The sequence below is a fragment of the Monodelphis domestica genome, chromosome 6 (assembly GCF_027887165.1).
Source record: "Monodelphis domestica isolate mMonDom1 chromosome 6, mMonDom1.pri, whole genome shotgun sequence".
Taxonomy (NCBI): domain Eukaryota; kingdom Metazoa; phylum Chordata; class Mammalia; order Didelphimorphia; family Didelphidae; genus Monodelphis; species Monodelphis domestica.
The window spans coordinates 23,344,831-23,360,588 of NC_077232.1; the positions used below are offsets into that span (position 1 = coordinate 23,344,831).

The 15,758-nt window shown below is 33.4% G+C and overlaps 1 protein-coding gene across 1 annotated transcript; it reads left to right on the top strand.

Annotated features, from left to right (window-relative positions):
* The first annotated feature begins 6,933 nt into the window (after positions 1-6,933).
* LOC130455213 (olfactory receptor 10AG1-like) lies at positions 6,934-8,004 on the top strand. Its single transcript, XM_056803764.1, has one exon. It carries the CDS (start codon positions 6,934-6,936, stop codon positions 8,002-8,004), a length of 1,071 nt encoding a protein of 356 aa, XP_056659742.1.
* The last annotated feature ends 7,754 nt before the right edge of the window (positions 8,005-15,758 follow it).

Sequence of the window (15,758 nt, forward strand, 5' to 3'; positions counted from 1 at the left end):
TATGGGGTTCAAATCTCCATTTTTACATATATCATGTAATTCTTTTAGTCTTTGTTGTAAAGCACTTAAGTAAGAAGCAATTCACTAGCCTAGGAGAGATGTATAGACTGTCTTACAAGTTTTTGCCTGGAGTGGAGCATGTCCAAAAAGCACTTCATAGGATGATATATGTAAATCTGCTCTTGGACATGTATGTAGGTAAAACAAAGCCTGGGGAAGAATATCTGGTCATTTGAGATGAGTTTCAGCACAGATCTTCCCCACCATAGTCTGGAATTCTCTATTTTCGTGCTTCACCTGACCTGAAATTTGTGGGTGATAAGGAACATGATATTTTGGTATTATTCCTAGAATCTCATAGACTCTTTTCAAGATGTCTTGGGTGAAATTAGTTCCCTTATCAGAGTCTATGTTAATCAACATTTTCACCACAAAATTAGCTGTATTTGTATTTGATGGAAAAGCTTAAGACCATTTGGTCAACCTGTCACCAATTACCAAGCAAATCTTCCAGCTTATGGCATGCTGATGTAATCAATTTGCAGACTCTCAAATGTACAGTATGCTGAAGGTCTTTCACCTAAACCTTTCTGTTTGAGTGTCCCTTGATTGAATTGTTGGCAAACAGAACAGCTTAAACAGATCTTATTTTCTACAGAACTTATTCCAGGAGCAAACCATTTTCTTTTTATGGTGTCAGTTACAGCTTGAGTACCAAAATGACCTTTTGTGTGAATGATTTGACACAAATAGGTATACATGTCTTTTGGTAACAGAGGTTTTCCAGTATCTGCTACCCATATACCACGATCTTTTCTTGCTCCAAACTTCTTCCATTTTTGTATTTCTGGGTCTACCTAAGCTTTTTCAAAATCATCAAATTCTATAGTTGATAAGTTCATGACATTCACTGGAGTATTTTTAGGGGCAAATTTTGCAGTTACATCAGCTCTATTATTTCCTTTACAGACTGAATCCCTGCCATAAGTGTGATTTCTACAATGGATTACCACTAGCTGTTTAGGCTTCTAGATAGCATCCAACAACTCAGTTATTATTTCTGCATGTGCAATTGCTAATTTTGATGCAGTAATAAAATCTCATTGTTTCTAGATCTTTCCTGTAGCATGACTAACAAAAAAAGCATAATGAGAATCTGTATAACCATTAGCACTTTTGCCATCAGCCAGAAGACATGTTTGCTTTAAAGCAACAATCTCTGCACCTTGAGCACCAAGGTTACTATAGTAGTAGTAGTAGTAGTCTCTTGTTAACCGAGGATGACTATTGTCTTTGTGTGTTTTTGTGCACAAAGACACTTGTGCATGAAGATGTAAGTAGAAAAGCCGATGCACAGAGACAGTCCCACTCTCTCAGCATTGGAAGCCAGGGTCCAGTGGCATGAAAAGTCATTATATCGGGAGACTTCCTCAGCTTCATGGGATGGCCATGTTGTCTTTTGTGCTCCAACACACCCCAAGCACTCCACAGTGCCTTGCTGCTTTGCCATCTCAGCCGTTGAACCTTCTTATTAGTTTCTTACATCTGTTCAGCCGAAGCAGTCTTCACATGCTGGGTGAGCAAAGTCCTAGTTCACCAGGGGGTCCACAACAACACGATGGCTACCCTCACAAGGTTTAGCCGGCCTGTCTAAGCTGTTTCCCGGGGTGTGGCTGTTGCCGCATGCTAGCAGCTACTGGGAGCCACAAGTGAGAGCTGGGTGTCAGATGAGGGTCAGAGGCTGGAGAGCTGCCCTAGGAGGGCACAACAAGCCCTCCATACCAAAGATATTACTCCTCCCTGAGCACGATCTATACCACAGTGTCTCAAATTCTGTGACAACTGCAGCACCTGTACATTGAATTCCATTACACAAATATGAAAAACCATCTGTGAATAAAACCAAGTCTGGATTTTAATTAGAATGTTTTTAAAATCCATCCTGGCATATCCACTAGATCTACTAATTCTACATATTCATGTATTAGTTCACCATTCTTTGGCAAATCAGGAAGAAATATAGCTGGATTTAATACACTTCACCTCCTCAACTTGATGTTTTCACTACCTAGAAGTTTAATTTCATGCTTTTTTATATTCTTTGCTCTGAATAAGCTTGAGTATGAAATTTCCTCATGAGTGCTTCTTTTTGATGTGAATAATATACAGTCAATGGACATCCCAAAACTAAATCTGATGACTTCTGGACTAACACAGCTGCAGCTGCTACACCCCTTAGACAAGGAACGGTACCAGCAGCAGTTGGATCTAGCTGACAATTATAGTATTCAATTGTATGATAACTTTGTCCTAAAGTCTGTGTCACTACACCAGATGGAATTCCTCTGGTTTCATTCACAAACAATTGAAAAGATTTAGTATAGTCTGGGATTACAAGGGCTGGTGCAGAAAAAATAGCTTCCTTAAGCTTACCTAAGGCTCGCAGATATTCAGGTTTGAATTTCAGAGGTTCTGGTTCTGTATTCCTCATTAGATTTGTTAAATATTTAGTAATTTTACCATACCCATGTATGCATTGTCTACAGAAACCAGTTGTTCCAAGAATAGCACTGAGGTTCTTCTTAGTCTTAGGTGAACTCAGTTTCTGGATATCAGTTATTCTTTTCTGAGCGATACTTCTGGAACCCACTGACAACACAAAGCCAAGACATTCTATGAGAGATAATACACACTGTAGTTTTGCCTTAGAGATTTTATGTCCATGTTTATATAATTCAATTAAAAGAATCTTGTTATTCATTAAACACACTTTAGAAGATGATGATACTAGGATATCATCAAAAAATGTACAATTTTACTCTCCTTGAATGTTATTGTTTTAAGGTCTCTCTTCAAAATTTGTATGAATTGTCTCAGGAAATTGGTGAAACCCTGTGGAAGATGAGTCCAAGTCCCTAGAATAGATTAGTATCTTCAACAATTAGCATATTGAATACAAAGTAAGAATTTCATAATTTCTTCTTTTTCTTCCTCCTGTAATGAATTTATATAATGACTCTTTCCATTATTCAAGATGATAAAAATACAATAAAAATAGTGTATTGTGAATTAGTAGAGAATAAAAGAATCTGAATCTTTGAAACTGTTTAGCTTCAGAGAGCAAGTAAACTGAAATTTTGATATTTTATGTTGGGCCAAATGTTGACAGGAAAGGATTTCTCTACAAGTGACCTAGGGAAAGGCTTATGGTCTCACTCCAGGAAAACCTTCAAGATGTGCACAGAGCCACAAAACCTTATCTTTAACTCAGAAACTTCCACTTGCTCCTCCATGGTTGTAAATGCTCTCCAGTTATAGATTTATTTCACTTAGTAAAGGAATAAAATTAGCTTAATCTGAACAAGAGTTTGGGGTTCAGGAGATAAAAACCAAATTGTAGTGTTATGATAATACACTTCTAAGTTTAAAAGAAAAACAAATCTGTTTGTTTGGATGAAATTTTTTATTATTATGTATGCATTTATTTCAACAACATATACCTCTGCCATACTCAAACTGGAAAAAAAATGGTGTAATCTCCAGTCCTAATCACTCATTCATCTCCTTTAAAACCCATAGTTAGAACCATGTTTAATAGAATATTCTCCAGTGAGATTATAGAGAGGGGAAAGAGTAGCTTCCATAAAGATATACTAGTTTACTTCCCCCAAAAGATTTTGTTATACATTTTTTCCATTTGCATTGAGAAATAATTTTGAAGATTTGTTTCCTGAAATTTTGCAATCCAAATAATTTTCCTGTCTACACATATTCTCTCCTCACAGAGACAACAAGCAATATGACATATATTATACATGTGCTGTCTTTATTAAGTTTATAATCCAAGGAATTCAATAGTGTCATTTACTGTTTTACTTGTGAGAATCTCCTATATCAGGCAACACCAATATCATTACAATTATTTGCCTGTTTCATGAAGGCAGAAACTTAAGATCAGATAATGAGGAAATCATTTCCCATTGTTCACACTATTCATAAACATCAGGACAAAAACAAAATCAAAATCTCTTGAGTCTACTCCCAGGGCTCACTCCACTAGACCTGGATGGCTCATTATTAGATATTTGGAACACATTGGACTTGGATTCACATTTGGCTTTTTATCAAAAATGGAAAATTGGGCTGAGACAGGAGTTGCCCCCATAGAGCAGAATACCAAATTAATCTGTCTCCTTAAATATTCCTAAATAATAATGCTAATTAATAAATAACTCTAATGTTAAGTGAAAACTAAGGACATTTTAGATGAATTTCCATTCTTGTTGCATGATTCAGTGAAATGCAATGTTTACTGTAATTAAGTAGCTAGGAAGATAGAGAAAAAGTGGGAGAAAGATAACTGGTGGATGAAGATAAGACATGTAGAGAAGAAGATAAAGGATAGATAGAAGTATTCATCAAAATATTTTCTTCAAGAAAATGAAGAGATTGAAACTAATTTTTTATATCAGAGAAAGGTAATCATATGGTTTTGTTTAGAATCGTAATGGTAGTTGCTGCAATTTAGAGATCTTCCAATTGAATTCAAGTTCTTATTAGGGGTGAAACACTGGATATAGATATCAGATATAGAGATCTGATATAGAAAAGACACATCATAAATGCATGTTAGAAATCTGCTGAGCACAGATAAATCTTTTTCCAGGCATATTGTCACTTTTTATATGTATAGGATTATCAGATTAAACATCATGGCTTGAAATTCAATTGGAAGTATACACATCCTTATAATAATGAAAAGGAAAATTGCTTTAATTCATATTAAAAAGAAATCAAAATGAAAGAAAAAATAAATCAAAAGGTAAATATTGACTTTTGAAATAAAGGACAAATACTATTCCAATTGGTTTTGTCTTGCTAAGTTGAAGAAAAATGGATCCCATAAGAAAATAAATGAGATGATTGAGACAGACTCATCTATTTCCCAAGTATAGCCAGGTATGTTACCTTCTCCTAACTCCTATTCTGTGCTGCATACATGTTCATAGAAATTAATATGCATAATTTTTATACTGTCCTAGATGTTCTTCAAATACAATCTAAATTTGAAATATCTAAAATGATAGAGTCTCTAATTAGAATAAAGTATACCCTTGATATTATAAAATTCAAACTTTGTATCAATGCAAAAAAATACTAAGCACCACTCAATGAAACATTGATGTGATTTTGTTTGGGCATGTATTATATGGATGAGTGTATGAATATTCCACTTTCTTTCAATAAGGAAGATCTGAGTAACTTACATATTATTAAAGAGGAGCTTGTGCAGGATCACTGAGTTTCTATCTGGGAGATATTTTTAACTTTGGTACCCAGCAAAATAAGAATACAACAGTAACAGCAATACCAGCAAATATCATTTTTAGTATATGCCATTGTGATTTCTGAATAAGTTCTGCTTATTTTATTTTAAATATTATTTTAAAAATTAACAGTAATTCTAATTTCTAATTAAACAGTACAGATTAGCCAGAAAGTGAGGCAGAAAGTCACATAAAATAGTTATTTAGAACCTGATATGAGGGGTAGAAAATGCTTCTGATTGGTTGCCTTTAGTGGAGATTTTGGATTCCTTTTGAGTGCCTTGTAACTAATCAAATCAAAGTAGGAAGTCTTCATGACAATCACAGAATGTTAGAACAAAGAGCTGCTTTAAAACATATCTCTCAATGTTAGATTGAGAGAACCTTTATTCTTGAAAATAAATGAAATGTTACACCTAGAAAAGATCTCAACATAAACACATTCTAATTCTCTTTTTTAAGAAGTAGGAAAATTGAGTTTGAGTTATGTAGTCAGGGCCAGTGATGGTCAGAGAGGAAGGGAGCAGATAAACAGAGATTAAGAGAGGAAGGCAAGTTGTTTGATCTTTCTGAGCCCCATTTACTCATCAAAAAGAGAAAGCTAGATTGGATATGTAATTAATGAGATCCATGCTGGATTAGATATTCCACATTGTAAGCAATTTCCTAGTATTTATGGTTCATTATTATTGTTTATTAATTATTCATTGGAATGTGTGGACTACAAAAGTGTCAAAAGCAAGTCTAACTTTAAGTAACTCACAGTCTAATGGAGGAGACAACATATATGAAATTGGGCAATAATTGAGGGAAAGTACTTGACTTTAAAAGTGTTAGGAATAGTTCCCTATAAAAAGAAAGATTTTAGCTGGAACTATAAGGAAACCAGGTAAGGAAAAGAGCAGAGATAAGAATGAAGAACATTCAACACATATTGAACAGCCCGAGATAATAACTGGAGCCAAGAAATGCAGTATATTTTTTTAAAGTATAGCAATGTCAATGTTTCTGAATAGGGTACTGATCAGAGCATAATATCAGAAGATTGAAAAGGTAAGGGAGTAGATAATGAAGGTCTTTGAATGCCACCAAAGAAGTCAAGTCAAAAAGGTAGCTCAAAAACATGGGAGATTTATTGGCATTTCAAATGTAGGAAGGAATTTAATATTCTAAAGATAGTGGATCCAGAATTCTGGATATCAAAAACAACAGGAACAATGATTGAGAGGTTAAAAAATAAAAAAAAATACACAGACAATGGGGTGTATCCATGGTTTGTCTGGAAATAAATTCTATTTCCATTTTTATTATTTATATGAAGCCAACAGCTACTAATTTTTTAGATGATATTCACTGAAAAAAGAATTACTAGTTATAGACTAGGACATTGGTTGGCACATTTATAAAAATTAAAGATATTACTAAGTTAATTAGATATCAGTTCAGAACTCTAGACATAAATGCAAATTAACTAGAATGACAGCAATATAAACTTGAATTGTAAGTTCCCTTGTATAATAACAACAAACAATAATATGCTCTAGGGATTTGGAATGAATTTTAAAGCAGGAAGAATATATAAACTAATTATATTATCAAATCCAGGATGGCTATTACAGATCATCCATCCAAATTAGCCTTATCTTTTTCTAAGGTGGAAACTGAGGTGAAGAAATGTTATGTGACTTTTCTGGTTGTGATTTCAATACTCCCAGAGAAGAAAAAGACAGTAAAAATGGCAGGAGACAATGCTTCCTTTGTGGTGGAATTCATTCTCCTGGGATTTTATGACCTTCCCAATCTGCAAGGATTTCTCTTTGGGATCATTTTAGTCATCTTCATGTATATCCTGATAGGAAATGGCCTCATTGTTGTCATAACCAAGATTGATCCTGCTCTTCAAACCCCCATGTACTTTTTTCTTGGAAAATTTTCCCTCCTGGAAATCTGCTTCACTTCAGTCACTCTCCCTAGAATGTTGTCAGATCTTTGGACACAGAAGAGACATATTTCAATGCTGGCCTGTGCTGTGCAGCTTTGTTTCCTTTATATTTGTGGTTCTTTTGAGTGCTTGCTCTTGGCTATAATGGCCTATGACAGATATGTAGCCATCTGTAAGCCTCTCTATTATCCCATCATTATGAACAACAGAGTGTGTAACATATTGATACTTGGCTCCTTAATGATTGTGACCCCAGTCATAATAGGAGAGACATACCAGATATTCTCTCTAACCTTTTGTGGTTCAAATGAACTCAATTATTTATTCTGTGATGTCACATCATTATTGAAGTTGGCCTGTGCAGACACTTCAGTGAATGAATTTTCCCTTTATATTGATTGTGTATTTTTTGGCTTCCTTCCCTTTTTCTTGATACTTCTTTCCTACATCAAAATCATTAATACAATCCTGAAGATGCCCTCAGTGGGAAGACACAAAGCTTTCTCCACATGTTCTTCTCACCTTATAGTTGTTGTCTTATTCTATGGGTCTGGTATTATTACGTATTTGCAACCCAAGTCAAGCCACTCAGCTGAAAAAGACAAAATGCTCTCTCTTTTGTACACCATTGTGACACCAACATTTAATCCCATAATATACAGCTTAAAGAACAAGGATGTCATTACTTCACTGAAGAAGATCATAAAAAAGGGACTGATTTCAGTAACCAAGTAGTCAGGAACCTCATTTTTTCCTGTTTATTCCCCAGGTTCTATAGACATATTTTCCCCTCTTTTTTCAGAGTACCTTTATCATGCACAAAAATGTTCCCATTGAACAATTGTCCATAAAAAACACCATACAAATGTCAGATATTCTTTTTGGGAAGCCTGTTAAACAGCAGTAACTTTCCCCAGAATGTTGACAGACTTTAAAAAAGAAAGGAAAATGTATTTCCTTACTCACCTGTATTGCACAAATGTGCTTTCTTTGTATACTGTAAAGCCCCCAAATAATGATTCTTGATATGATGGTTTATGATCACTATATGGCCATCTGTAAGCCTTCCTACTGCCTTTTCATAGTGAGACACAAGACTTGTGTTCAGTTAAAAAGATTCATATATCATATTTATTTTCTCTGTCCTACTATTTCCAGAATTGGCTTTGTAGGAATACATTATCAGACAGAGGACTCTTTCCATATTGCTAATGCTGTTTTAGTTATGGATTTCTTTTTATTTTCACTTATATCCTATCCTAAAATATTTGTCATTGTGCCAGAGTTTCCAATGGCCATGGTGAATGGAGGAAAGACCACCTACTCAAAAAAACAAACAAACATTGAACTCAGCATCAGGGTGTCAAAGACTCTTTTATTTAATTCTTGCAAGAATGGGCATTCACAAACCAGTGTTACTAGTGTTATAGCCAGCCAGTAGTGCAAGGTATAGGAGCAGATATCCTCCTTTTATTCTGGGATGGAATACAAAGATGGTCATTCCCCTAGTCCACCATTGACTGATTACTTCAGAGTCACAATCTTATCTTGAAGGCTACAATTAATTGGAATGAACAATTTACAAAAGCAATTATACTAATTATATAGTACTATCTATCTGCATATCCTATAGCAGCATTGGTAAATGTTTTCAAGTTTGTGTGCCTAAACTGCAACTTCAAGCTGCCTTTGACCCCTCACATTATCACAGACAGCTGAAGGAAGAAATGCTTGTTTTGGGCAGCTGGACAGAGGGACAGGAAATGCAAAAAATGTCCTTGTGCACTGGGGAAGAGGAGGAACAGTGCAGTTCCCCTAGAGATGGCTTGGCATGTGTTCCAATTCTTTGCCAATGGTGTCCTATAACCTTTTATGGGGATAGATCATAAGTTTTGTTCTCCTCATTCTGAGCTAATATGGTTTTGAGAAAATGGAGCCTCCTATTGATACTTAGGTGATATGGCCTGACTTCTTCCTATCTTGACACCATTTTGTTTCTTTGTGAGAGGCATTCACCGTCTTATAGGTTCTTGCTTCTAAAAGTGAGACATAAGCCCCTTTCCATTTGCTCCTCCCATATCAAGGTTGTGGAGTTATATCTGAAGTTAGTTTTTCAAGAATAATGAATTTGAGACTCAAATATAGACACTCGAAGGGAACAAAGTGGTCTATTTTTTAAACCCTGAGGACTCTTTCTATTTAACTATCTGATATACAATGAATCAATCAATGAATAAATGGATATTTATGAATAATCTGCTATATACTATGCAATGGGCTAAATGTTGGGGAAATGAAAAGAAGTATAAGATAACCTCTGCTTTTAAGGAATTATAATCTAATGGGACAGTCAATATTCAAACACAATTATATTTTTATTTTTATGTATATAGTCAACTTGAAAAAAATACAGAACTACTAACATAGATAGAAAGTCTAATCTGGGAAGACATTCAGAACCTGAGTCTTTTGATTTCTGTGAAACAAGAAAATGGAATGTGCTTGTATAGATTTTGGAAAAGGGAGAGGGCTTAAGCTCTATCATTTACTTAGTGCCTGCTCTAGTCAAAGTCTAAAGTACCTGGGAGAAATCCAGGTACAATAGCCAAAGATGAGGATAATTAGGAGTAGCCTAGATACCAAAGGAGAACCTAAGAATAAGGAAAAGTTACTTAAGATATGATTATACCTGTTAATATAATCTAATGTGATCAAGGGGTGCTGAAAGGATTTATACTTCTGTCTGGAACAAGGGTCTTGTTAAAAAACATGGTCAGGTTTTTTTAAATGTGGGCTGTCAGGAAGAAAAATCAACTTGGAGTTCTTTGGAGACAAAAAACAAAAAGAGGCAGAGAAAAAGATATTCACAGAGATAAGAAACAGAGAAAGGAAGGTAGAGATAGAGATATGAAAACAGGCATAGACAGAGATAAAATTTGTCTTTGGTTTACCATTTAATTGGTGAGGATAATTTTAGGACAGATTGAGTTCATTCATTTCAGATTCTTTTTTCACAATGTTAACTAGTAATTTTAATCATTTGGCTAAATATGATATTTTATAGGAATTCAATCATGGAGAAATTGCCTTGGAGACAAAAAGAACTATTATCCTGGGGAGGGTAAGTGGTGGATGGATTAAACGTAGGTATTTTTGCCTCCATGGCAATTTCTGAACTTGTGGATTTAATAATATAGCAAACTCCAGGATAAAGAAACACCCTCTACCAAATCTAGCAAATGTTTTCTGAGACTGTCCTTGAAATCAGGTGCTAGATTTATTCTGCTTTTTCATTTGGTGAATATAATTTACTATTGATTTTTTCATTGACTGAAAATTTTTGGCAAAATAAAATCTCCCTATTTAGATTTGACTTTTCCTTCTGTTTTTTTTCCCCAAGGTCATTATTACTATAACAGATTTTTTTTACTTCATCTCAAGTAAAATACATTCTATTCCAGCTCTTATTCCATTTTCTGCATCAATTTATCTCATTCACATTCACAGTTATGATTACTGTTTATTTCCTTCTCTCCTATTATTCCCATGCTTATCTATTTCTCTTTATCCTTTCTATCTCTCCCTCCTCAAAAGTATTTTGCTTCTAACCACTACCTCTCCTAATATGTCTTGTTTGCTCTAAGACTAACCCTAACCCTAACCCTTTTCCCCTCCCCTCCTTACTTTACTGTATTGTAGAATAGATTTTTATAACCAAATGAGTGTTTATTTTATTCCCTCTTTGAGCTAATTTCAGTGAGAGTATTGTTCAAGCATTACTCACCCCCTTTCCCTCCTCTGTAAAAGTTAATTTGCTCCCCTTTATATGAGATAATTTACCATAATCTATCTCTTCTGCTGCTCTTTTCCTCTTTCTCATCCCTTATTTTTATTTATTTTTTTGAACATCACAAAATAAGTTCACACCTATGTCTGTATGTATATACTTCTAACTGCCATAATAAGGATAAACTTGGGATATTTGAGTATTATCTTCCCATTCATTAATGCAAACTATTATTATTATTATTATTATTATTATTATTGAATCCCTTCTGATTTATCTTTCCTATTTACCTTTCATGCTTCACTTACAAGTTGTAGTTGAAGATCTGAATATAGTACTGGTCTTTTTAATGAAGAATATTTGATAATTTACTTATTTAGTGCCATACCTATCAAGCAACCAAGATATATTTTTTTTTACTGAATTAGAAAAAGTTATGAGAAAGTTTGATTTGAAAAACAAAAGATCAAGAATATCAAGGGAACTAATGAAAAAAAAAAGTGAAGTATGGGAGCTTAGCAGTACCAGATCTTAAACTGTACTATAAAGCTGTGGTCATCAAAAAAATATAGTACTGGTTAAGATCCAGAAGGGAGGATCAATGGAATAGGCTTGGGGTAAATGTCCTCAGCAAGGTAGTGTATGATAAACCCAAAGATCAAGGTTTTTCAGATAAAAACCCATTCTTTGACAAAACTGATGGGAAATGGAAAACAGATAGGGGAGATTAGGTTTGGATTAACAACTCACACCCTACACCAAGATAAACTCAGAATGGGTAAATGATCTAAATATAAAGGAGGAAAATATAAGTAAATTAAGTGAACACAGAATAGTACTTCTTTCAGATCTATGGAAAGGAAAGGATTTAAGACAAAGCAAGAGAAATAAAATATTACTGGCATTAAAATGAATAATTTTGATTACATTATATTAAAAAAAGTTTTTGTACAAATAAAACCAATGTAGTCAAAATTAGAAAGGAAGCAATAAATTGGGGGAAAATCTTTATAAGAAATACATCTAACAAAATTTAATTCCTCAAATCTATGAGAATCTAAATCAATTGTACGAAAAATAAAGCCATTCACCAATGGATAAATGGGTAGGATTCATTAATAGGCAGTTTCCAGATAAAGAAATCTAAACTATCAATAACCTCATGAAAAAGTATACTAAGTCTCTCATATTTGAATAAATGCAAATCAAAACAACTCTGAGGTACCACCTCATATCTAGCATATTGGTCAATATAGCAGCAAAGGAAAGTGTTAAATGTAGGAGGAGATGTGGCAAAATTGGGACACTAATGCATTGCTGGTGGAGTTGTGAATTGGTCCAACCATTCTGGAAGGCAATTTGGAACTATGCTCAAAGGGCTTTAAAAGATTGCCTGCCCTTTGATCCAGCCAAAGCACTGCTGGGTTTGTAACCCCAAAAAGAAAACATGAAAAATACTTTTACCAAAATATTTATAGATGTGCTTTGTGAGGTGGCAAAAATTTGGAAAATGAAGGGGTGTCCCTCAATTGGGGAATGGCTGAACAAATTGTGGAATCTGATGGTGTTGGAATACTATTGTGCTGAAAGGAATAATGAAGTGGAGGAATTCCATGTGAACTGGAATGACTTACAGGAATTGATGCAGAGCAACAGGAACAGAACCAGGAGAACATTGTATACAGTAACTAATACACTGTGGCACAATTGAACATAATGGACTTCACTACTAGCAGCAATGCAATGATCCAGGACAATTTGGAGGGACTTATGAGAAAGAACACTATCTACTTCTGGAGAAAGAAATGTGGGAGTAGAAACACAGAAGAAAAATATATGATTGATCATATGGTTCATTGGGGATATGATTCAAAATGTTGACATTAATTGATCACTCTATTGCAAATAATAGTAATATGGAAATAGATTTTCAACAATGATACATGTAAAATCCAGTGGAATTGCTTGATGGTTCTGAGAGGTCTGAAGGGTGGAAGGGAGGGAAAATATGAATCATGTAACCATGGAAAAAATTTCTAAATTAATTAAATAAAATTTTAAGATGTTTGAATGTCATCTCTTTCATTAAATATACATTTTTCCTCAAAATGATTATACTCAGTTTTGTTTAGAAGATGATTCTTGGCTATAATCCTAGCTCCCATGCCCTTTCCCCCCATTATATTATATTCTAAGCCCTTTACTACTTTGACATGCAAGTTAATAAATCTTGTGTGATCTTGGCTGTGGTTCTATAATATAAGTTTTTCCTTTTGACTTCTTGCAATATTCCCTTCTTGACTTAGGTGTTCTGTAATCAGGCTATAATATTCCTGGGAGTTTTCATTTGGAGATTTCATGCTGTAGGTGATCAGTGGATTATTTTAATATTTTTATTTCATCATTTGACTCCAGAATATTAGCATAATAAAAATAACATAATTATTTTAGTATATGGAGAAAAAAAGATTTTGACAAAATACAATTCTCATTGCTATAAACATAAGAAACCATTGGAATGCATGGAGCTTCCCTTAAAATAATATCATCTATCTGAAATCATCAGAAAATATTATCTGTAATGAAGAAAAACTATAAGTCTTCCTAATAGGATGGGGGTGAAGTAAGGTTGTCCATTAAGACTAGTATTGATATTATACTATAATTTCTATCAATAGATATAAAATAAGGAAAATAAATTAAATTAATTAGGCTAGGCAATGAGGAAATAAAGCTATCATTCTTTGAAAATATGATAATAAAGACTCATAGAATCAACAAAAAACTAACTGAAACAATGAACTACTTTAGTAACTTTATAAGATATAAAATAAATAAAATATATCCAAATAAATCATATTTCTAAATACCAAAAAGTCTAAAAGGAAGTGATAGGAGGAGAAAATCCATTTAAAATATCAGGAAATAATACAAAATACATAAATCCTAAATTTTAAATTCTTACACTTTGGAATCTACCTGTTAAGAGAAGCTCAAGAAACATATGAAGAGAAGCACTGAATAATGTTTCATATAAAAAAAGACATATCTAAGCAACTGGAGGAATATCAATTGCTCATATGTAACCTGAGAAAATTTCATAATAGCAAGATATTTACATGATTAACTTATCTACTTATTCCTCCAGTGCCATATTAATCAAGCTAGAAAAAATACAATAAATGGTCCAAAACAAAATTCATCTGGAATTGTAAAAAGTGAAGTATTTAAAAAAAGATCAATAATCATAAAAAATGATGATAGCTTTTCACTGTAGTATGCATTCAGGGAAATATTTTTTAGTCATTTCAGTTGTGGTCAATACTTCATAGACTACATTGGGGCTTTTAAAGCCAAAATATTGGAGTGGTTTTTCATCTCCTACTGCATTTCGTTTTGGAGATGAGGAAACAAGGGAAAACAGGGTTAAATGACTTGCCCAGGGTCACAAAGCTAGTTATATATGTTACAAAGAAAAGTTATGAAGCCAGATTTGAAGTGAAGCATATGACTTTCTGCCTCAATGCCTGGCACTTTATCCATTGTACCACCAAGAAACTCCCCCCATAGTAATGTAATGCATGATAAACCTAAAGATCAAAGTTTTTTGGACAAGATATCAGTATTTGACAAAAATTTCTGAAAAACCTAGGAAGCAGATTTTTCAGAAACTAGATTTAGACCAAAATCTTATACCATACACTATGATAGGATCAAAATTTGTACATGATTTAAATAAAAAGGTTAATATCAGATAATTAGGGGAACATAAAGATGTTGACCTGTCAGATCTATGGACAAAAGAAAGAATTTATGAAGAAACAAGATAGAACATATCACAGGCAGTCAAATGAATTATTTTGTTTCTAAGAAAAAAAATTTATAAAGGTTTTACAAAAGAAAAGAAATGCATCCAAGATTTGAATACAATCATAAAACTCAGAAAAAATGCAGCATATTCCTCTGACAAAGACCTTACTTTTCAAATATATACAAAACTGTGTCAAATTTATGAAAATATAAATAATGTCCTAATTGGTAAATGGCCAAAGAATCTGAACCAGTAGTTTTAAGATGTACTTAAAGCTCTCTTCACTCATTAAAAAAAAGTTCTACATCACTATCTTTTAGAGAAATTCAAGTTAAAGTAATTCTAAGATATTGCCTCACAAAATATCATATTGATTAACTTGACAGAAAAGGAAAATGACAATGAAAGGTGATACTGAAAAACTGAGACAATAATGTGCTGTTGATAGTGTGAGAAAATGTATTTAATTCTTATTTTTCCAGGACAAATATTACCAATCCATCTTATCTGTCCACCTGTTTAATCATGGTTTTTCAACTGTAACTTATCAATATTCTTAGCATACTTAATTAATTTCAATTAATTAATTTTTGCTAGATTAAAAATACCTAGTTAAATCTGACCTCCTATTAGAAAAGGCATCATTTGATAAAAAGATAAATGTATGTATAAAACTATATTCTGCTCATTTCTATTTATCAGTTCTTTATTCATTTTTAGACACTATTCCTATTGCTGTACATGATGTTTTCCTGATTCTGCTCATTTTTTTCATTCTTCATAATTGCATAACATCTTTCCACTCTTTTTCCAAAATTAATGTTTCTCATTTCTTATGGAGAAGTAGCATTCTATCACAATCAGGTGCCATTATTTTAGTAATTCTCCAAT

Excerpts from the sequence above, each read along its gene's own strand:
- LOC130455213 (XM_056803764.1), top strand. The coding sequence starts at position 6,934 with ATGGCTATTACAGATCATCCATCCAAATTAGCCTTATCTTTTTCTAAG.